General features: G+C 35.0%; 1 protein-coding gene across 6 annotated transcripts in view; it reads left to right on the top strand.

The window, feature by feature from the left end:
- LOC126773986 (rho guanine nucleotide exchange factor 10) overlaps positions 1-24,366 on the top strand; it is a 41,078-nt gene extending 16,712 nt beyond the window's left edge. For 4 of the 6 annotated variants that reach the window (XM_050495262.1, XM_050495261.1, XM_050495259.1 and 1 more), the window contains 11 exons: positions 4,093-4,303; positions 7,434-7,610; positions 16,905-17,064; positions 17,273-17,502; positions 18,351-18,473; positions 19,381-19,530; positions 19,698-19,896; positions 20,016-20,227; positions 20,349-20,624; positions 20,833-21,009; positions 21,135-24,366. In XM_050495262.1, the coding sequence (XP_050351219.1) occupies positions 4,093-4,303; positions 7,434-7,610; positions 16,905-17,064; positions 17,273-17,502; positions 18,351-18,473; positions 19,381-19,530; positions 19,698-19,896; positions 20,016-20,227; positions 20,349-20,624; positions 20,833-21,009; positions 21,135-22,760 (3,541 nt within the window). In that variant the 3' untranslated portion in view covers positions 22,761-24,366. The other 2 variants (XM_050495264.1, XM_050495263.1) reach the window with 2 other exon arrangements.
- The last annotated feature ends 967 nt before the right edge of the window (positions 24,367-25,333 follow it).

Genomic DNA, 25,333 nt, shown 5'->3' on the forward strand with positions numbered 1-25,333 from the left:
TGTTTCGAAGTTTCTCTATCGATCTATTTGTGTATATGTTGAACATTTTTATAGTAAGTATATCTGGATTACAAATAATTGTATTGATTCCAAATCTAATTATATCTGACGCGTAATTGCATAATGAACGTCATATTAATTTTCATTACATGCGATCGGCACCGTCCATTTATAAAGACTAGCCAACTGCGCAGGGGTACACTTTAGTGTACAATTGTGCGTACAACACAGGTTGCACTCTCTATGCTCTCACTGCCATTGTCTAATGTGTGATCAAACCGATTCGACGGTAGAAAGATCAAGCACAGCGCTACGTGTTTTTCGACACATTGAATCTTTAAATTTTTAGCCCGTGAATATGTGGAACGTTAAGAACCTTTAGATGTTTGGAAATCATTTCTTGACGCTGCTCCAATGTGAGCTGGTTGACAAGTTTAGTAATTAAGCCCGAAACATGTAGGTTTTCTCACGATGTCTTTCTTCACAGCATACGAAATTAATTATAAACACAAATTTAGTAAAATATTAGTGGTCGCTTGCACCCGTGATTTTCGGTTACGTTGGTGTTCTAAACATTACACACTCGAGCTCATAACTCATAATTTATTATTTCTTAACATAATAGATAAATATCAAATGCCAAAAGCGTTAAATTAACATACAAAACTTAAACTATTTCGATTTCTTTGAACGATAAGACGTAAAATTAAATAGGGGATGGTGTTTACAAAGGAACATATTTCATCCATGTTATTGTGTATCGTTATGACACAGGCTATAGGTCAAACAGATAAGCTGACGAGACCTCAGACAGTACGTCGTCTGTCTCATTTATCATTGTATATTTAATACATATTGCATTATTTCGTAATTTACCTAGCGAATATATTAATTTTTATTACAGACTAAAGACTTGTCAAATTATAAATCTCTTGCGGAATTTCAATTCTATTGTACGTAATTATATGGAAGAGAATCGCGTGTTGTTCTACATTGTGATTTTTAGTGTATAACTAATCATACTGTTCATGTGACAGCCCAATAGGACGTGGGCGATTCGCACCACTTAATTGTATTCTCAAGGTTCAACAAAGCTTGCGACATAATGTTATTTATTAACTTAAATGCAATCAACAATTCAACTGTCTTATCACTCTACCTTGAAATCGCAAACGACTATGTCAACGGAACACAATACGGTAATCTATAAAACTAACTGAAATTCAAATTATAAAATATTTTATATAAAATTGTTTTACTTGTTATAAGAATTACTTTAACATTGTTCTTTAGATTTATTACAATCTATATAAAATAATTTTTTTTGTTCCTGGAACATTTTTCACACACGGCCATCTGATCCCAAATTAAGCTTGTACAGAGCTTGTACTATGGAAACCAGACAACTGATATACTACATATACTATTTTTCTTTTGTAAATACATACTTATATAGATAATTACATCCAGACTCAGGACAAATAGATATGTTCATGCACACAAATATCTGTCCTGGGTGGGAATCGAACCCACAACCTTCGGCGTAAAAGGCAAGCATCCACCAACCACGCCAACCGGCTCGTCTAATTATAATAAAATTGATTTTTGATTTAAAATTACTTTCTTCATTTTAAGTTTATATAGCTCTGCGAGCTACTAAAACCAAGAAATACTTTTATTATTTTAATTTACCGCTGTTACCTAATAATTGAAATATCTTGTATCACGTATAATTAAAATACGCATGATATATATTAAAATAGCAGATTTTGAAGGATTTTCGTCATAAACTAAATTCGACGCTTGCAATGTCGAGGTTTTCACTAATATTGACATAAAGTTGCAAGTCTTACAACTAAATTGGTAATAGATTTTCATTATGACAGCACACACAAAAAATGTACGTACAAGTTTTGATTTCGTGTTATCAACAATAATAATGATGAATGCATTAAGTCGCCGCACCTTTAATAATTTTGTATAAATCCAACTTACAGATTATGTCATTAAATCATATTCAAAATATTCGTGAAATAGTCGTCGAATAATCAAACTGCTTAATAACAAAGCTATGATAGATATGACCGCTTACGTCATATTTGTCACGGTATAGAATAAAATTATCTTGCAAGTGTGTGATGAATAAATATAATGCGAAGCTTAATCGTTAGCTGTCCTTTTGTATTCGCACCTTACAAGGTAGAATATAAACGAAACGTGTTTATAATATTGCGTAAATATTAACAATGTTAACATTTTAAGTAAATACTATCAAATAAAAGCAACGTGAATTTATTAAGAAGTTAAATAATTTTGTTTATGTTTTAAACAGTATGGCGACCATTGTGAGATTATCTATGTAACTAGATTGATCAGAAAAGAGTAATCTATCGAGTCGGTTATTCTTGGTACGATCTAAACCTGAACCGGTTGTAGCTTTAAATTTAATGTTATCTTGTAAAATGGCGCAATCGTTAGCGTCTACTTGAATGAAGTATGTTTTGATTTGATTTTATTTAATTTTCGTTGAGTGCCTCTCGCCGGGTCTTCCCAGGTCAGGGTCACTCTGACAATCAATTAATAATTGTAATGCTTCTATATTGAATTGATGAATTTGAATTAAAATTTATCCTTCTATAATCATATAGTACAAAGTTATTGTAACATATCATTTATTGTCTTCGGGAGATCAATGTTTATTACTTTATTAAATTAATTGTTCCATTGTCATTTAAATAGTCTTCCATTAGTCAATGAGACGTTTTGTTATATTTGCGAACATCCAGTTCAATTGCTCCGGTGATGACGATATCGTTTATTGGAATGACATTTAATCTAATGTACTCAAGCGCCTGTTTGTACACAATGCTCCCATTATAATCGAACCTTTGTACTGAGGTATTTGCAACACAAGACTGCGCTAGAGATCAGACAACGATCAGTTCAATCGTTAACCATTACGAGAGAATGCCACTTGTCCTGTTGCTATCGTTCGAAATACCTTACGTTACCTCTATAAAATTAACGACTACTAAAACTGTTTTATTTATAATGTTTATGTTTGAACTGTATTTCACTAGGAAAAAAGTTAAATGGTTTGTTAGTTATTTTAAGGCCCCGCATCTATATCCAAAAAAAATAAATGGAACCCGTATAATAATAATATACTGTAGTCTGTTACACCCTATTTTCTATGGATATATTGAACGATGAAAGTTGAAATTTGGTAGATTTAGGTGGCTTAATAACGGATGTAATTACGAATTGCTTAAAACATATTCAGATTTTATCCATACGAATAAAGGCGATCTCTTCCCTATAGAACCTCTTTCATAATTTACAGTGAAACCTAACTTCATATCCTAAGTCTGTAGATTCTCACAGGAAACGAAATGTTAGAAATAGAGCGGTTTGATTGATTACCTCTGTTATAAATATAAGGCAACGGCAAAGGAGTGCGACTATTAAATAATTTTCCGAAAGTTATCCAACAAGTACGGTACAGTTTCTATTTAGTTTCACCGATACATAAGATTGGTTGAGTGATATTTTTCTCTCAATTGAAGCTCTTCCGTAAAGAGTAATTGCCAACATCCTTTCAATAATGCTGTTAATTAAGCCTAAGTGAGTCAGTGATAAGAATGCAAGGGAACATTACCATTAAATGTATTTATAGGATGATCAAATCGACAAACGATTTCAAATTACATTTTTATGTTTTGATTTTTACATGTAGACAAGTAACAGCCTGTAAAGTGCAAACTAAGCAAAAGCATTCTTTGGTCTTGTCGACGAAATAATGCTGCTTCAATGAGATTTGGCAGTTTCCAATTATAGCAGAATGTCGTTTTACACATGTTGCTTTCCTTATAATGTTATCAAAATTAATCATAATTATAAATCAAGCAATAGAACTAAGTGGGCTTAGCGCTGGCGCCGGGATTTTAACCAACGCAAGCTTCGGTAAAGATACACGTATTCTAGCCATTTAGCCTTTTCTGTTCGTTTATAACTAACAAATTAATGTATATGGAATTTTAAAGAAATCGACTGTCATTTAAAAAGTAATAACAAATACTTTCATTCATGCAGGAGCAGCGGTCAATTACGGAACACCCTGAGCCGTGCGCGTGAGTTGTGCGAGCGATGGCGAAGCGGCGGCAACACGCCGTCACCCCCCGCACCACCCCCCGAAGACGAAGGCGGGGGGCGGCTCGCACGCTGGTTCAGCGTGCGCCGTGGCTCCACGCACCAATACGACATGCATACACACGAGACTGACAAAATGCCTAAACTGCCAGAGGTAAGTCTTCATCTTTCAGCTTTATCACCATTCTACTCATTAAGCCTACCCTGCAACAACACCTGTAGTCTGCTATCAAGGAATAGTTTCCACTTTCTCCTCATTAAAACTAGTTCTTTGGGCTTACAGGATAACCTCAGGTCTTAAATCTTTAGATAAACAACTTTCGGTTGCATTTATGCTAGGCACTGATGAATATTACAATATGTGTGTGAACTGTAGATGATAATTTATTTTCGTCTCAAAATATAAGTACCCAAAAAATAATATAGACTCTTGTTCCGCAAATTTTATTCAGAATCAAAATTATATTAATCAAATATGGTACATAGATACATTGTAAAAAATCTTGCATTTCAGAAAACACACCTCATTTATTAGTTATATTATACTTCACTCTACCAACTCCTATTTCGAAAATTAATTTAACAATTCAATATTCCCATGCTTTGGCAGCATTCATACTCATATGGCACCGGCTATTGCATTTTGTATGCAAATCCGGTTTAGGTCCGGTATTCCGGCAGCGGTACGAGATCGAAACAGGATATTGAACTAGCTGTCGTATGCAAGCAACATTCCTAACATTGGATTGTTTTGATAACTCCGCTGAATTCTATTATGTAAATTTTAATAGATTTTTTTTTTGTATGGAATTATTTGAAATTAAGCAATTGATTCCTTTGTGTTTTACATTTAGATCGCAAGCATTTCGACCTAGTTACTATTGACTAAATCGAGAATCGGCAATATACAATCAATCATAAACTTTGAGGCTTATTTTTCTATATATGTTATTTAGAAACGGATTACTTAAACAATGCGATTTCCTTTTTCTTTCAAATGTGGAATCAATAATGACGGAAAGAGAGAACCTGTATTTAACTAAACAACATTTATAAGTAAGGCCGAACTGTCAATGTCAAAACCTACTAAAAACGATAGCAGGTAGATTAAAAAAAAAAGCATATTATGATAAGCTCTCGTCATTAATATTAAGATTAGTATATGAAATTCAAAGCAAGTTCACGGTTAAAGTTTTTTAGTAATTATAATTACAATACAAAATTTGCATTTTGTAGATTGTTTTCTATTCACAAATCATAATTAGATCACTTATGACCAATGACAATTGTAAATTTTAATTTATCATTCCTTATTATATGAAGCCAGTTTTACTATATCGGAACATTAAGTTCATTAAAGCTAAGTGGTGCCCAATGAACAGCGTACTACTGTTTTGCGATTGCTACTTGTGACAATAATCCTGAAATTAAAATACGTCATTGGCTCGCACGCCATCTTTAATTCCATCGGCTTCTCAAGGAACTGTACAATTAAATATATTATGAACATGATTCACATTTATATAGTGATGAATCATGATCGGACGCGCGGTTGTCTCGTCGTTCAACAACAAACCTCAGTAACGATGTGGAATCCTCGTCAACGCGTACATACTAGTCTGTTAAATAAATAATCTATTTAAATATGTGATATAATGATGTGCGATCGCTGTCCAGTGAGCTACCGTAGTGGATACATGTTTACAATTGTAATTTTTTTTTCTTCAGTATATTTTTAGTGAAGCGGCATGAGTAACGTGTTATTCGTAAATGTCAAAAGTGAATTCACATTTTTCTTACCGGTTATCCGAGGGATTGTATTCGCGTATGTATTAAAATGTTCTGTGTTAAACTACTCCGTGATACGGCTGTGTACTCAGTCTCGATGACAACATTCGATGTATACGTAAGTCACGTGATCGTTTGACGGGTACGGGCTTTTGGGCTTTTGACGTTTACGCATATACCATAATGTCATATAATTTCAAAGTTAACGTTATCCAAATGAACCGGTTTTGTTCATTTCGTGCCTATGTATAAATATAGTAGCGTGATCGAAAGGCAATTTTACGAGTTTATACACGCATGATATATGTTCGCTGCACGATTCGACGCGCGCCGGCTGAATTTCATCACATGCTCACGCTCATGTTTCTAAGTCGATCACAAATGCACGAGTGAAATCGCATCATCTGGATACTGTCAAGGAAACAAGACGTTATATACCGCATTCACATTTAGCACATCATTTAGCGATAAAGTGTTTCTTTTAAACATCAACATTAACTTATTTACCGAATTGAATGAAGACATGTTTGCTATCAAGGTTAAACAAATTCAATCATTTACGTTATTCTCTTCGTTTTGCTTTGAGTTTATTTAAATTAATTTAAATATCATTGAATATTGTAAATAATAAAATACGTAATGTTTTTGTCAATTCCGAAAACCCAGCAAGGAAAGATTCATTGTACAGTTTTGTCACACGTCTCTGGAATTATATACTCATATTAGTTTTCATAATATTTTCCTCGTGAAAATAATAAATTTATATATCAGAAAGAGATAGCATTATTTCAGTAACGTGCATTAGAACTATTTACAATTTTACATATACGCATATTTTTCAAGTATAAAATAAGTGTGATTTTGTAGTTTTTATTAAATTTATTTCGTGGTGGGTGCTCTTCATTGCTTAAGCATGACATAAGACAGTTTTTGTTGTTTGGTGTGATGTCTGAAATATTTTGTTAGAGCTATTGTATAATAATAATTTATTTTTTTATTTTTTATGCTCTATTGTATACACACCACATAAAATGGTGCAGAATAATTGTAAAGTGTAGAACTAATTATTTCTTCCAGACAATCTAATCCAAAAGGGTCATTTGAATATCGAATTTGGATGAATGGGCAGTAGTAGGACTTACATATAAACATTTAATTAAATTTTCGATTGAAAAAAAATACCCTTGAAAACAGAACAGCTCTATGAAATTAGGTCTTTTCTTGACAAGCAATAGCAGAAGCTCATAATATTTTGCACCTTCACCTAATATTTCCATTATCACGTATCTTTCAACCATAGACATTTATTTTTATAGCTTCCTTACATATAGCCACATATAGAGAGCCTTAAATGGTAGCTTCCTTTGATTCATTCATTTAACTGCTCAATACTAAAACGACATATCTTCCTTTTACTATAATAATGTATATTGTATACCACAGCAATATATAATAATAAAACTATTTAAATGGTATATTTTTTGTTTCGTTTCCAGTTGGAGGAGGATATGTTCTCCTGCGGAGGAGAAGTACGAGGCGGTAGGGTGCCTCCGCCTTCTCTCGGCCCTCCACCGGACTCCCTCACACCAGTCCAACTCCGTCGTAGGCATGTGGTCGCCGCTATCATACATAGCGAAAACTCCTACGTCTCGACGTTGCAGAGGCTCATAAACGTAAGTAATTATAAACGATTATTCAATTCACTAACACACTATTGAATAAAAAATACCGAACAAAATTTATATCCGATTCCCATTATATCGATTTACTTATCGCGAATTACATAATACGTATAATAGAAAGAGTCAGAACATTACATATTTATATTATATATATAATATACTTTTTCTCACGGCGGTCTTAATATTATTATTTTTTTACCTTCGAAAACCGATCATTAAACGGTGTTTATAATTACGCTATAGCTAGTTACACGCCTTTCTATCGGTTGTCAACCAGTCGCCTGTCACCTTTGACAGTTAGAAGAGGTAATAAGTGTATAGAAAAAATTATCATAGCACCAACTTCAGTATCGTGGGAAAACTTGCGAGATACAGCTGGAATTATTGAATTCCTTTGTAAATATATAAACTATTCGTAACGTTTAAATTACGATAAATGCAGAAAAACAAGTTTATGAATAATCGATGCATGTTTTATTACAAATATATTATTATTATAGGCCTAAGAATAATATGTTGTTTAATAAGTCGATATTTATTAATTTATACATACTTATTACGTTTACATTATACTTAGCTGAAATTGTGCAGTGGTTAGAACACGTTAATCTTAAATTGTAATTGTAGGTTGAAATCCGGTCAATCATCATTGAATTTATACTTAATTAATGTGTATAATTTATCTCTTGCTCGGCTGTGAAGGAAAATAACGTGAGGAAACCTGCAGGGTTAGATGATAATCTGCCACATGTGTTCCAGCAATTGGAAGAACCGTGTGGAATTAGCTCCTACCTTCTGTGGGACATTTACAAGCTAGTCTGAATACTAAATTTGTATCTACATTTTAACAATGACTACAGATTATATATTGTAGATCAAATGAGCGTTCTTATATAGTTTTGTGTGATGAATGTGTGAATAAACAAATTATTTTAGTGACAGCTAGCTTTGCATAAGGAAATTGTATTTTCATGTTATGAATATCACTTATGATATATATTACGAGTAATTGTTGTCGTAAACATCATCTATATATTTATAATTGTTTTTTTTATTATTTTAAATATAAAATAAGTGTTATAGTTTTTTTTTTTATATAGAATAGGAAGGTGGACGAGCATATGGGCCACCTGATGGTAAGTGGTCACCAAACGCCCTTAGACATTGGCATTGTAAGAAATGTCAACCATCGCTTATAGCCAATGCGCCACCAACCTTGGGAACTAAGATTTTATGTCCCTTGTGCCTGTAATTACACTGGCTCACTCACCCTTCAAACCGGAACACAACAATATCAAGTATTGCTGTTTTGCGGCAGAATATCTGATGAGTGGGTGGTACCTACCCAGACGGGCTTGCACAAAGCCCTACCACCAGTAAAATTAAATTTAAGATATTAACTACAAATACTCCGTTCTAAAAGCGATGCTCAAATGAAACAGTTTTAATTTACATGGAACTTATCTTAAGGTATTATATTGTGATAAAACCGGCTAAATTTTTTTTTTAATCAAAATCAATTCATAACCGGCGAAGCTATCGATGAACATGCACACTAAGAAATAAGGCCGAATTGATAACCTCCTTTTTGAAGTCATATTGAAATTCGTAAGTTGCTTATTAGTCCAATTAGATCAGCAATATTTCATTAGATAAAAATATTTTATAATACCGACTTATAATTCTTGCAGTGATCCCGAAACATTGCTTATAAAAGTTAAAATATCCAAAATTTCATTCTTACCTATGTTCGTAATTTCAGCTTTCTAGACTCAGCAGTTTTGGATATGCGTTGATAGTCAGTCAAGACAAACAGTTTTCCAATATTTATAATATGATTCCAACTATTACGTGAGGCTGTGATGACTGAAATGACTATTTAATTCTATATATAAATTATGTTTATTTGTACCATAACAATGCTAAGCATAATAAATATATCTTATTAAACAATAAAAATAATTAATCATACAATACAATAAACAGTCATATATATGGGGGGGGGGTGTATTTGTAGGATTACTCCGGTTGTGTTTTATGAGTAAGGGTCCGTTCACACAGACCGGCTCGGAGAGCATCGGCCTGCTTTTTTCTTTTCACACAGACCGGGTCGTATACGCTTGGAATTGGCCGGAGCGGAGCCGCCAACTATTTCACATCGACCGGCTGGAAGAGATCTGAAAGCGGGTGCGAGCGAGAAAGAGCACGCAAGCGGAGCCGGTCGGCTCCTTTTATTACTTCACACGAAGCGCGTTCAGGCATTTTTAATGACAAAAAAGGTGCAAATGCAAAAATAAACTTTACTACAATCACTCAAAACACTGTTTCCAACGTGATAAAAATCTGCTCTCCTCTCCGAGCCGGTCTGTGTGAACGGACCCTAATGTATTGTTTAATTGAAAATTGTATTAAGCAAATAGGTACCTACATAGTATCGAGACAAGGAAAAACTTACTATGTTCAAAAAGGCATAAGGAAATTCGTTAGGGATGAGTTGATTTCAGCTGTAATTTGTTTTATAATGAATTAAGCTAAATTGAAACGCTTAGGATTAACAGTTTCTTCAATTAAGGCCTAAAGTAGCACTTTAAGTTCTCAGTCTTAGTGGAAGTTTATATACGACAAGGGTATCTCTAACCTACGGCTTGTTCATCGCTTGACAGCCCTTTATGCTATTGAGGTTTAATTTAAAGTGATTTTATAGTACCCTTAATTTCTTATTTAAATGAAGAGCACTAACTGATTACAAGTATTAGAATTAAAATCTTTTTGTGTGTCAGTAATATTTTACTCGAAACAGTAACAGCCTGTTAATGTCCCACTGCTGGGCTAAGGCCTCCTTCCCTTTTGAGGAGCAGGTTTGGAGCTTATTCCACCACGCTGCTCCAATGCGGGTTGGTAGAATACACGTGGCATAATTTCAATGAAATTAGACACATGCAGGTTTACTAGTACGTACACATAAAAACGTTTAAAAAAAATCAATCAATTGATTGAAATATTTTCTTTATGTATATTATCGCAATAGGAATAACATTGATTGATTAATTTGTATGACGTGATGTTTTAAAAGTAGTATTAAATGTACAGAAGCGACACAATTACAGTTTTTATTATACGTATAGATAACTCTCGATTAGAAGCGGTTACTCTTAAGTGCTTCCACTATCAAGCAAACTTTCGCTTTTTTGTATCGAAAAATTAATTTGCAAAATTTAAACTCAAAAAATATTAATTGTTAAAATTTTGTCCATATATATTCTGTAATTTTGATAAATTCGCGGACATCGAAACAAAGCGCTTAAAGTTATGTAATATCTTCAATTAGCAAAATTTTATTATTTGGAAATGTATATACTTTTTAATTTTAACGTTTAAGCGTTTTAAATCGTCGTATATATATATATATATACGAGTAAGTTAAACGTTTTTTAAAAATAATAATATGTTTTATTTATAAAATTAATTATTTGAAATTAACTTAGCATTTTATACGTATGTACTTTTACTCGCATGAAAGTCCGTAATAAGTGAGAAATCTACATATTTTTGGTTAATTGCTTAATATAATTGCGTAACGTTTTATTATTACATTTCGTATTCAATTATTATAGTAATGACTTGTAATGATACTTGTGGTTACGTAGTCTTACTATAATAATGCAAAGCCCTTTATGAATAGAAAATTGATTATAGATTTGTGAATATTAATACGGGAACAGATGTAATTTAACGATTTCATCAGCCTGTTATCGAATTACGTTATACTTCAGTCAATCTACACTTTGGCAGGCTTTATACTTTACATTAAATTCTGTTCTACACAATATCCTCAATTATTTGACAGGATTCAAAGTATTACTATACTTTCTTCGTGTGCGGGATAACCATCAGTTTCTAAAACGTTGATCAGTCAAGTTCATTCATTTGTCATAAATCAGAGTGGTCATTGGTAAGTGACATCTGACAGATGATAACGCGATAGGCGGCGAATAAGTGATCAGTATTTTGTTAGATAAGTAGTGTCATCATTTCAGAAATTGACGGTTTACATAAAAGGTATTTTTAACTTTACATTTAGTTATTGAATGTAACATGCATAGAGTAAACTCCAAACACGAAAGTTAATAAAAACGCCATAACAAAATACCTACAATGTACAAATGATATACGTTTATTAATTACTTGTCGTAACATTAATCAAATACAGATAAACGTGTAAGATAATATTTGTACTATAAATATTGTAATTTAAATTAATTATTACGTTTGTAATGTTTGTCTTGTAGAAGCAAATATTCAACAATCACAAGGCCAACTTCGATATTTGTTTTACGCAATCAATGTCAATTTAAATGAGTGCTGTCAATGGACGGAGCTATTGCAAACACACCCACAATTTGGTTAACAGTTATAAGAACCTGTTCGCTTTTATTTATGTAAAATCAAGTAATTATACGAGAAACTACCAAGGTCTCTAAACTGCTTAATTGTTGCCCATTCATTTAATATAATTAATTTAAACTTATATTTCCTATTAGTTTTCGCCTGCGGCTTCGCCTGAGTATTAGGGTCAGGTATTAGGTAAAAAGTAGCCTATATCTCTCCTTGGGGTGCAAGCTTGCTTCATTCCAAATTTTATCAAAATCAGTTCAGTGGTATAGCCGTAAAGGCGTAACACACAGTTACTTTTGCATTTATAATATAAGTAAAGATTGAATTTGGTAAATTTTATTTTCATTTAAATACACAATAATTTAATCAATATAGTAACGACTACCGTCTAACTATTAATATTTAAAAATATGTTGAGTGTCTAACCGTTTTTTCTCAAGTTTAATTCGTTTATTTTTCTAAATCTATTAATAAAACTTCTAGCAGTTTTATTTTGACAATCAATTAGAAACTAAATTAAAGAAATGAATTTGTATAAATATGACGTCATACTAAATTAATTGTATATTAAAATTGCTTTTATGAATGGTTCTTACACTACTACTTTGCTTGAAGAAACAGAGTGAAAGTAAAAAAAACCCTACGACGGTTAATGATATTTAAATCTACTTTAATTGTATTGTTACTCTAATAACGATATAAAGAATTTAAATTGTTAGGAGAATGAAAATTAAAACCTAAAAAAAATTATATACAAGTTAAATAATAAAATATATTATAGTACTTAAGTTCCAATCACTTATAATACAAGAGAAAGCACTCGGACATTGATAGACTTAACAAACATGTTGACATTTCTCATGCTCCGAAGACATTGCCGATGATAGAGGAAGCAAGAAAATGATAGCAAATTATAATTGATGCTCGCAAACTCCGGTTAGTATTACGCAAGCAATTCATTGAATCGATACAAATGAACTACAAGTCTTTCTATTACCATATGATGGTGTTACTTGACAGGGAACTCGATAAAGCCGTCAGGTGACACTTGCAAAATGTCTTAATGTGTTAATCCCGTGTTCGTTAATGAGATTACTAATACTCGATCTAATAATGTCCGAGGCCTATTGCGTTCGATTTCTGAATTTCTATTACGTAACACATTCGAGACGATTTGTTATAGGGTGAAAGGTGTACTAGACGATAAATATGAACGGTTTTTTTATAGCTCAATTTATGTCAGCGCCTGAGAAATATTTACGGTGAATGTTAATTACAACGTCATGTTTATCGACTATAAATTTGTCAATTAATATATCAATTACTTTAGAATAAAAAAATACTGTAATTTTCGTTAATGATTTTGACGAAAAATTAACATTTAAATAAGATATGACGATTAAGATTACATATTACTTTTATACTTCTCTTTTTAGTTAAAAAAAATCCTTTATTTTATTTCATTTCTATTATAATTATTGTAAGTATATAGTGTTTAATTTCACTTTAAGTTTAGTCACAAATGATTTTCTTTCATATATAACTTTCAATTTTACATTTCTTTGGAATAACTTTCTTTATTTTGTTTAAAATGCAAAAAAAAAACAAATCGCATAGCATTTAAAACAGACAGGAGCAAGTCAAAATGTAACATAAATACATACATGTAGATAAATGGCATGTGCCCCACTTGCATTGTTCGCTCACAATTTGAATGTTATGAATTTGCATATTAGGAAGTGGGACAGTTTTAATAGGCTCTGTTAGCAAGTTGACTGTCCGAGGTCACCGCGGTATTAAATGACGCGTGCTTCACGCCATAACCGGCTCGCCATCCTATTGTTTTATTATACTGCAACCCGTTTGTCCTAATAGACGAAATGTTGACATAATTTTACACTTCCTACTTCCTAATTTTTTCATATGAAATTTTATTAAACGCATCAATTGTCATATTTGACGTTTTAGAGGTAATACTCGTATATTTTTACCTACCAATCAACATTAGTCAATTGAGAAATTGTATAAGGTATAATACTTTATACCTTATTATATTATTAAGATTTATGAGATATATAATCAATCAGTAGAAAATATTTTAGTGTAAAGAGTGAATAAGTCAGTTTAATGATTGGTACAAGCGACATATTAACATCTTAGTTCCCAAATTTGAGGTTGCGATGACGATGTCAGGGATGGTTAATATTACTTATAGCTCCAATGCTTATGGGCAGTGGTGAGCTTACCATCAGGTGGCCTATATACCCGTCCGTCTATCTATTTTACAAAAAAAAACTTTGATTAATAAAAGTTAGCAGATTTACTTTATTATTATTCTTATTTTTCAAATAATTTGAATTCAAATAAACCAATTAAAGGTTAAAACAATGTTCGGGCGTTTTAATTTTGAAGGAAATTTTGCAGGAAGAAGGCCTGTAAAGGCCTTACTAGTTGTTATGAAGAAATTTACTTAGGATCTTATTTCGCTACGCTGCTTTAATGCGGGTTGCTGGATTTACATGTGGCAGAATTTTGTCGGACACATTCATGTTTCCTCCGGATGTTGTCCTTTACCGCCGAGCCCGAAACTATTTATAAACATGTCTACATGCAAACAGAATTATGCTCAGATTTAGAACTGCGATCTTCGATTCAAATTGATCCAAAGATCCACGTGTTCTATCGAGTATGCCATCTCGTCTCGGCTCTAGTGTCGGTTGGTGAATACAATATTCAAAATAAATATGTTACAAATAATACTTTACTGGTGGTAGGTAGGGCTTTCTGCAAGGTCGTCTTGGTAGGTACCACCCACTCATCAGATATTCTACCGCAAAACAGCAGTATTGTTGTGTTCCGGATTGAAGGGTGAGTGAGCCAGTGTAATTACAGGCACAAGGGACATAACATCTTAGTTCCAAAGGTTGGTGGCGCATGGCGATGTAAGCTATGGTTAACATTACTTACAATGTCTATGGGCGTTGGTGACCACGTACCATCACGTGGCCCATATGCTCGTCCGCCTACCTATTCTATAAAAAAAAAAACTTATAAACAATGTATATAACAATTTTAACATAATAAATGTCGAGTTCAAAGTCCTAAATGTACACACGTTACATTACGTTTTAAGATATACATAAAACAACAGTAGGAAGTCCCTTCTATATTTTACTGTCGGACAAGACATTAAAACAAACTTTTGTAATAAAGTAGTTTAAAAAAAACATACGTATTTGAGCTGCAGTTATAAATTCTTTTACGTTCCCTTGTATCTTTATTTCGGTTTATTTACGAAAAAAAAAATTTTTGACTCAAAAAATCGTTTGTCTATTATGCCCAGTATAAAATAATTTATGAAGATACAAGGAGACAAAACGAAAAAAAACCTTTTATTTATAGTTTTTCTTTCCCGTCTTTGTTTTATAATTTTTTCTTAAAAGTTACGTAATATTTGTGTCATTAAATAGTTTTTAACTGATAATGATAACCATAAATAATATTAACATTAAAATTGGCTTCTCTTAGAAGATGTTTTCACGTTTTAATAATGTATTAAGCTGTGGATTTCGTTCAAATTATATATAAATAAATATGATGATGATACAATAAATTATTAAAATTATACTATATACAATTCGTTTCAATGATATTAAGAGCATTAATTCCTATATTTAACGACAACCGATACATTTTAATAAGAGCTAAGAGCAGATAAAATTGTTTCTATAAGTTTTTCATTACAAACTCGTTTATGTGACTACAAAACTAACGAAACGTTTTATAGAAACAATTTGAATTACGCCTCGTAGACAATTACACTATCCATAAGCAAAACGAATCGTTCCTCGAATATAACCAGTCATAAGACTAATGTATCGAAAGCATTTTTCAAAAATTTATTTAACTTCTACTACTATGATTGTCAAATAATTTTTTCATCAAGAATAAAAAAAACAATTGTAAAATGAAACTAATTAGGTGAAACTTTTAACACACTTTAAGTGAATATAAATTAACTTAAAGTATTTATGAATTAAACTGAAAGGCATACACGCTGAAATTAAAAAATGCCTGATATATTGCAAATATATGGAAACCCTATGTATAAGTCAAGAACTAATGTTTTTACAGTCAATAAACACGCCAACTATTCTAAGAGATGACGCACCCGACGAGTTAAAAAGATATTTTATTTCCGTATTCTTGTGACAAGGTAGTTTGCGAAATCATGCCTTATTTGGTTAAACATTGATAAATGTATAACATAATACATATTAACATAAGTATAAAATTACTAGTTTTTAGCAAGTTTAAGAGTTTTTAACAAAACGCTACTCTCCTTGAGTAAACTACTCATAATATTTAGACATATTAACTAACTATGACAAAAAATCTGCCGTAAATTTGTGGTTAATATTACTTCCGGCGCCAATTTCTACGGGTGATGGTGAACATTTACTATCAGGTAGCCCAATTGAACGTCCGCCTACCTATTTTAAATAAGGAAAAAAACTTAATTCTTTTTTTTTTTATAGAATAGGAAGGCGAACGAGCATATGGGTCACCTGATGGTAAGTGGTCACCAACGCCCATAGACTTTGGCATTGTAAGAAATTTTAACCATCGCTTACATCACCAATGCGCTACCAACCTTGGGAACTAAGATGTTATGTCCCTTGTGTCTGTAATTACACTGGCTCACTCGCCCTTCAAACCGGAACACAACAATACCAAGAACTGCTGTTTTGCGGTAGAATATCTGATTAGTGGGTGATACCTACCCAGACGAGCTTGCACAATTTGTATTTTAATTACTGTCGCTCGTACGATATATATTATATGAAAAAACTTTTATCCATTTTAGTATTAATACGCCTACATTTTCAGGACTACAAGAAGCCGCTAGAAGAAAGTAGTCCAGCTATCTTAAACGCGAGCAAGATCCAAACCTTATTCCACCGACTGCCTGACATACTGCAATGCCATCTGCATTTCCGCACCGCACTCGCGGATTGCGCGCGCACGTGGGACCGCGACGAAAAGATTGGTACGCTGCATCAACACATTTAGAATTAAATATAACACACCTAACCGAAAGTGGTCATTAGGATATTGTTGAGTTTATTTTCGACAGTTTAAATTGTATTTATTATTTGTTACGCTGCTAAATATTTAAATGTCCAAAAATGTTCTATTTATTCTAAACAATTTATTTTGTGATGTACGGTAATTCGGATTTATTTACATTTTTTCAGGCGAGGTCTTCTTAAACGCATTTTCCAAGGCTGTGGTGCTGGACGTATACTCGGACTTCATAAACAACTTCTCGGTCGCAATGGAACTGGCAAAGATGGAGTCGAAGAGGAAATCAGCGCTGGCTGATTTCTTCAAAGTGAAACAGATCAGCGCACACGATAGACTCTCTTTCTTCGGTCTCATGGTGAAACCGGTGCAGCGGTTTCCACAGTTTATTATGTTTTTACAGGTAAATAATGTCCTGCGCTTATGAATATAATATTAAGACTAGACTAAGTGCATTCGATATTTGTCGAAGCGAAAGAAATTAGATTTTTCCATATAAGTCGCCTGTCTATTGGTCGGTGGTTACAAAAATCGCTGCTTACTATACATTTGACATGTAAAATCTATACTAGGCAGCATCTTAATTAAACAGTAAAAGTCTCTGAGCGCGGCAGTAAGAGATCAGACGCTTAAAAATAAGCGATTATCGACCTAATTTTTTAACCGTCAATTGTTGGTCACGTGATAAATCAAATACATAATGTCATTCCATACATTATCCACATCTACAAACGAAATCGCGATGACATCTTGTCTAAGCCTGCTGTTTAAGAATCCGTAAAATTAATATCATAGTATCATATAAGCACCTTACTGTTTTTATATCCTTTTTTTTATGATACATGATTTCTCCAAATTCAGTGAAATTGTACATGTGACTAACTCTAAAAACGCGGCACTTTTTTCTTTACAAATATTCACTTTCAAATATTTGATCACAAAAAACACATGAAGATGATGTCGGTATATAAAATGAAAGTATAAATGTAAAATTAATTATTTCTGATAAGCTTAACTCTCGATTAAGTTATTTAAATTCACCTAATTCCTCTTGCCTTCTCTATAGGTATTCATGTCACACTATGGTTATATAGTTTTTTTATTTTTTCATTCTAGATAACTTCTTTCAAAATAGATAACTCATATTTACTCATTTCATATTCTATCAATTATGATTTCCAGACATTTCTATTTTTATTACTGAAATAAAAATAAAATATAATACTTATTAAAGTATAATATTTTTTACAGGATCTCTTAAAGCATACGCCACATGGTCACTTGGATCGCGTGGCCCTGCAACGTGCTCTTACCAGGTTGGAAGCTTTGGCTGAAGCCTTAAATGAAAGGAAGCGCGAGGCGGAACGGACTCAGGTATGTCATTTTGGTTAATTTTAAATAACGATTTGTAATGTAAATATTAGCTTTTATCATGTAAAAAATATATTTAATTACTAATTTGACTTACAATTGTATGTTATTGATACATCAAAGAACTATTATGAGTGCGAAAGTCTATTTGTTACTTATAATATCGGATTCTTATAGTACAGTCCAGTGTGCCAGTTGCGAGTTTTTTACTTATTCGATAGCGTTGTTGACTGCGATTAGTATGGAATGTAAACAGCGCCATCTAGTGTCAATAATCAGAATTATTATATTACTTTTAAAAAAAAATTGCGCTATGTAAAGATGAAAATAAAATGAGTAAATCAATTAAAACATAATTATATATGTATTTAATTTGGACAAATTAAATAATAATTTTAATTTAGAAACTAGTTTAGTTTTTGCTAGTTTTCGAATAAATGACTACTTAACATTCTAAACTCTCAAACATTTTAATTAGTGTCAAGTGACAAATGTGCTTGTAAAATGGCCTTAATATAGATATATATGGAATAATTTGCTTTTGATAATATCAAGGTCATACGCTACTACGGCCACACATCCTATTATAATAATATAGATTAATTAAATTTATTCCCAATTTTACTTGAACTACTGTTACTGTGTTTCGAGCTTAGACTAGAGTTCGAAATGGCCCCGGGGTAAAAACACTTGAAGATTGTGGGTTTGGAATAACTGAATTTTCATGTGCTTAATTTGTGTTTAAAATTCATCTAATGTATGTTCGATGAAAATCTGCCACATGTGTATCCATCGAGCAGCAAGCTAACCTTCTCAAACGGAGAGCCCAAATGTGGGACGTTTAAAGGCCGTTGCTTTACTTTTTTTTTTAAATATAATATGAAATAATAATTGATTACTTGTGTCGCAGGCGTTCCGCGCGGCGCTCCGGCGGCTGACGCGCGGCGGCGTGGCGGGCGCGGGCGGCGGCGGCGGCGCGGCGCGCTTCGGGGCCGCGCGCCTGCTCGCCTCGCGCGCCGACAAGCGGCACCTGCTGCGGCAGGACGACCTGCTGCAACTTGTTAGTTGTTATTCTCACAAGTCCGTTTTGACTGTTTTAGCTGAGGAGTTCAACCTCTCCTAACGATTGAATATGTAAAAAGCATATACTTTTGTTCAAATGCCCACATGATACTTGCAAAAAAGTCAATTAAGTTATCAATACATTTTGTTTTCTTTCTTATGTAGGAGTTTAATCAATCTGGAACGTTGACGAAATGCAAGCCTCGTCGACTGCTCCTCTTGAATGACCTCGTGGTGTGCGTGTCGGTGGGGACCGGAGGAGACGACACTGAGCGTCTGGGACTCAAGTGGGCGCATCCCGTGCAAGACGTTGAGGTTTTAGACACGGGGACCTCGCCTACACTGAGCAGAGTACTTGCTCAAGGTATATTATATTCGTGCAATTAAAGATTTTTTGTAAGAAAATTATATGTGCTCTGTATTATACTTTAGTAACTATATATTTAAGACATATAATTTAAGACTCGAATTCCTCAAACACAGGTATGAACCGTAGCGGGAGCCTGAGGTCTAGCTCGAGTATCTGCAGCACGTCGACAGGCGACTCGCTCTGCAACGAGATGTCCACCCTCATGCACGACTACGAGACCGTGTCGAGGATGGCGGACCTCGCAGCCTCCCTCAAGACGCCCTACCCGGAACTAGCGCCCGAGACCTTCAGATCACTACTGCAGAGTATACAGCAAAGTATACAGGTCTGTTGTATGATAACTTCTGCCAAGCTTTGTATTTAATTAATAATACTGCTGAGAATTCATATAGTTTATTCTTAAATAAATGTATTATATATTAATGTAAATTTTCTTCCCCTTCTAGAAAAAGGACGACGAAATGGCGTGGGTGGACTCGTGCTGCCTGCAGCTCACGATCCGCGGGCGCGAGGACGCGGTCACGTTCCGCGCCACCGAGCCGGGCGCGCGGCGCGCGTGGGCCACCGAGCTGCGCCTCGCGCAGCTGGCGCAGGCGCGCGCCAACTGCCCCGCCTGGCGCCTGCCCGCCTCGCTGCCGCACGCGCTCAGCCACGCGCCGCAGCACAAGATGCCGCTCTTCGTGGCCGCCACGCCCGTCTACTCCTCCGCGCACCTCACGGAGGTCGGTCGCTACTCATTTTACTGTTACAATATTCCTCTCATTTTGCGTTAGTCCCAGGTTAACTTTTTATCTATTTTATCTCCGCTTTTTCAAGTTTTATGCCAAATATACTTCAAAATTCATAAAATAATATCACTTAAGCTGTGGTCGCCACCAGAGTGATGTATAACTACAAAATCGTTATTTACCAAATTGTCACGTCCACCAGGTGCGGTGCGGCTGCTTCTACACGTCGTCCGGCAGCCCGCGCGGCGCCACCATGCGTCGCGCGCGCTCGCTGCTGTGGTTGTGCACGGCCGGCAACGGCGGCAGCCACGTGGCCGTGCTCACGCATCGCGCCGCCAAGCTCAAAACGCTCGTCACGCTCGACCTGCCCGACACCAAGGTGAGACAGTCACCACCATTTATTTACCTTCCTAAAAACAATTAAAATAAAGAAAAAACACGTAAAGTTTGGCTTAAATTATTTGTCATATATACATGTATAAAACATCGAATTATATACTGCAGGTAACGTCAATGGAGTACGCGAAAGGACTTCGACAAGTGAACACGCTGTGCGGCGACACAGTGTGGCTCGGCACTGAGGACAAGAAGATCATCATATTTTCAGGCGTAGAACCGGAAAAACAAGAGAAACTGACAGAAGTGACGACGGTCGCGACCGTCACGCAGATTCGGTATCACTGTGATTCTATGTTCGTGGGACTCTCGAATGGTAGAGTGTCAGTGTTCAGGAGAAATCATGACGATACGTGGGCACTTCAAGAGCCGCTTGCAATCGAACTCGGCGACAAACCCGTGCACTGCGTACTGCCCGTCGACGGCATCATATACGCGACGTGTGCACGAAGAGTGTTCGCTATCAATGCCCTCACTGCGGAGATAATACGTATTCTTGAACTTAAAGGCGAAGGCGACCGCTCTGTTAAATATCTAGCGCATTCCGGAGTTGGACTCTGGTCGGCTTTCTCCGACTCTACTTATGTAAGTTTATACCACGCTGAAACATTTGAACATTTGCAGAATATTGACATCGCCGCTGATGTGGCGAAAACTATTGGTGCTAGGGAAGGCAGTAAACCGGCGTATATATCGGCGTTACTTGCCGGACAAGGCCTTCTATGGGTCGGGACGACAGCCGGCGTTAGTGTCACTGTGCCACTGCCAAAACTCGAAGGTCTTCCGCTCATCGGTGGACACATCGCCGTCTCGTATCACGCTCACGCGGGTCCAGTTACATTCCTATTGTCACTTACGCCCGAAACGCGAGAGGTGGATGTCAATATCGTTCGTCGGAATCTGTCAAACGCCCGCGCTCTCGCTGACACCGTACAGGAGTACAAAGAGGACGAAAGTAAAGAGGAAAGCGACAAGCACAAACTCGAGAGGCGAATATCGGAAGAACTGAGTCCGTACCGACCGCAGCGCGTCCAGTCCGCGGTCATCCGACGGAAGAAGCCAGGCGATGTGCGGCTCAGTAAGACATTACCAAAATGCGCTAACTTAAATGCTTGCGATGTGTATGGACTATTCGGAGATCTCATGTTCGTAAAAGACTGCGTAGGAGAGGCTGACGTCAGTGGATCGGGTGGTGAATCCCTTAGGCGAAGTGATCCGGAGCTGGCTGCGATTCCTTTCCGCGTTAGTACGCTAGATAGGCGGTTACGGATGAGAACGGGACGGCCGCGGAGTTTGGACCTATCTAGTTGGTCAGTAGACTCCCGAGCCTCGAGTCTGTGCACGTCGTCCGGCAGCGAGGAGTCCATGGCATTACGTGGAGTCTCGCGAACGAGTTCTGGTGCATCAGGTGCCGCTAATTTGGCACCGATGGCTGCTTCGACGCCCGATTCTTCGTCTGGTAAATCAAGTGCCTCCGAACGATCGATATCCCGCAGTGACTCCGCTAATGCTGCTCCAGAATTACGTTCTACGAGTAAGAGTGCAGGTCGAAGCCTTCGAGGTGCTGATTATATCGTGGGCGACAGCTTGTCACGACGGTCGGTGGTGACGGTGGTGGGTGGTCGAGGATACGTCGACTGGCGGCAGACGGCTGACGCGGCGGAGCGTCCCACTCCCGCCGCTGACCCTAACCCCAAAGACGCGCATCTCATTCTATGGGAAATGCGATTGTAAATCTAAATAATAACCACGTGTGATCTGTCACACAAGGAAAACTAATTTTAAGATTATTCATATCTACTGTATGAATTCTCAATGTAAATAAACCAGAGCATCTGTAATTATGTAAATGTCACTTGAAACAGCTCCTAAATACAATATATATTATATAGATTCGCGCTGATTGAAAGTTGTTAATTCCTTATAAGCTTTATTTATGCGTCAATCCGTTCCTGACTGGTGTAAATCGATAAAATTAATTATAATACGAGAGAAATAAAATGTATAATGTGTAAATGATGTGATAAGCTTTAAATTATTTTTGGATAATTGGGTCCTGACTAGTTGCCACTGCGCCCGATATTTACAATAGTTTGTATGGCTTATATTATATGCAGGTGCATTATTTTTGTGATTGTTTATTGTAATGTTATAAATTTTGAATGTTGTCTCCGAACCCCGTTGTTGGGAGTATTTTTGCTAGTTATAACGGTATGGCTATAAGCTCGTAGTATACCAGTCATGTACTTTTACTTATTAACTTTTACCACGTTTTAAAATGTAAAATTCAGTTTACTTTATTGGTCATGTGTAGGGTGGTAACGTTTTTTTTTTTTTTACTTCAGGCATTGTAATTTAATTTTATTATGAACCGCCATATTAACATAGATTAATTTTGTTAAATGTAATTATTAAAAATAATTGTAAAAATTATCGTTAATTCTTCTATTGTAATTTTATTTTTCGACTGGTTAATCAATTAGTTTAATGTATTTAAAAGGGAATCTAGTGGCCTTATTTCTCTAATGTAAATTTCCAGTGTTTGATTACGGCATTCGTTTAAGCTTTATTGTTAGACATAATGATGTCGCTTTAAGAATTAGACTGATTTAGCGTTAAAACGTATTATTAGTTGAATGTAAACGATGAGCCGAATGTACGACACTTCGAACGAAAATTATCGATAATTTAAGAATCTAACCAAATCAAATATATTTTATTACTAAATTTCCGAAACATCTGCGAATAGAAAACTTGTTTTGTATTTTTAATGCACAATATTACAAAAGGTTGTTCAGTCACAAAGTGATTTTTGTTAAGAATTTTAGCTTAGGCTTACGCAATGCGATGCACTCCAAGATACCGTTATCAAGTTTTCAATATTAAACAGTTGATCCTCACAATTTTATTACTGTTAGTCGTTGTTTGCAATATTTGTTCTTGGTCAGTAGAACATTTAGTATCGATCATTTAATCCAAAGAATCACATTCAATTAGTTGACGGTTTTGTAAGAACTGAAGTCGGTGAGAAATATTTATCGACAAAATTGTATACAACAAAACTACGTGCCAAAATGTATATTACCGAAAATTATGTACAGTGATTTTATTATCTTATAAATGTAAATTTCAAAATTTAATTTTTATGTATTTCTTCCAAAAATCTGATTTATCTAATTGCAATAAACGATCTTGATGCGAAAAGAATTATCTCGAATATTTTGTAACGCAAACCTCAATTTTTTTTTGTTAAAAAAAATGGTTCTTTACACTGAAAAACGTCACAACATGTATGTAATAAGGTGTAAATAAATTTTAAGTTTATATGTATACACCTGTACTTTGTGTTTTTATTTTTTTACATAAACCTATAAAAACCCTTCTGATTTTTTATAATTATTAACAAACACTTAGCACATAAGTGTAACCTAATCGAGACCTTAACAGAGTGTAATTTTTACTGGTGCTAGGGCTTTGTGCAAGCTCGTCTGGGTAGGTACCACCCACTCATCAGATATTCTACCGCAAAACAGCAATACTTGATATTGTTGTGTTCCGGTTTGAAGGGTGAGTGAGCCAGTGTAATTACAGGCACAAGGGACATAAAATCTTAGTTCCCAAGGTTGGTGGCGCATTGGATATGTAAGCGATGGTTGACATTTCTTACAATGCTAATGTCTAAGAGCGTTGGTGACCACTTACCATCAGGTGGCCCATATGCTCGTCCGCCTTCCTATTCTATAAAAAAAAAAAAAAACTACAACTGCTAGGCTAAAGCCTGCGCTTCTTTTGAAAGTAGCTTGCGAGCTTATTCCTTCAAGTTTTTCCAATTCCTGTTGGTGGTTTATACAACACACATGTGGCAGATTTTAATACTTGTCGCCGACTAAGATAATTGTAAATACAACAACATAAGATTTGTGTCTTAAGACGCATTCAGTGGCATGCAGTTTTCAAAATCGAAATTTAACAAAATCATACACGCCTCCGAATTGCGGTAACCAAAGATGACGTCACACGTTTAAGTACTGGATTAAATGTTTTAGCAGTTTGTTGTTGCAGTCTTATTTGTCTGAGTATGTTTGAAGGTGGCTAGACTCTACATGTATAAATAGTTTCGTCCGCGCGTGAGGAGGGGGACAGGTGTTAGGTCCTCTACTCCCTTTTCTGTACCCCTGACAACGCGTATGCAATTTTCATGGTGATCGGTTGATTATTTAAGTTGTGAAAGCGTAAAAAACTCCCTTTCGTTTTTTATAACGTACATTAGTTGGGACAATGAAATGTATTATTAATAAAACGCCACA

This window comes from Nymphalis io, chromosome 15 (assembly GCF_905147045.1).
Source record: "Nymphalis io chromosome 15, ilAglIoxx1.1, whole genome shotgun sequence".
Taxonomy (NCBI): domain Eukaryota; kingdom Metazoa; phylum Arthropoda; class Insecta; order Lepidoptera; family Nymphalidae; genus Nymphalis; species Nymphalis io.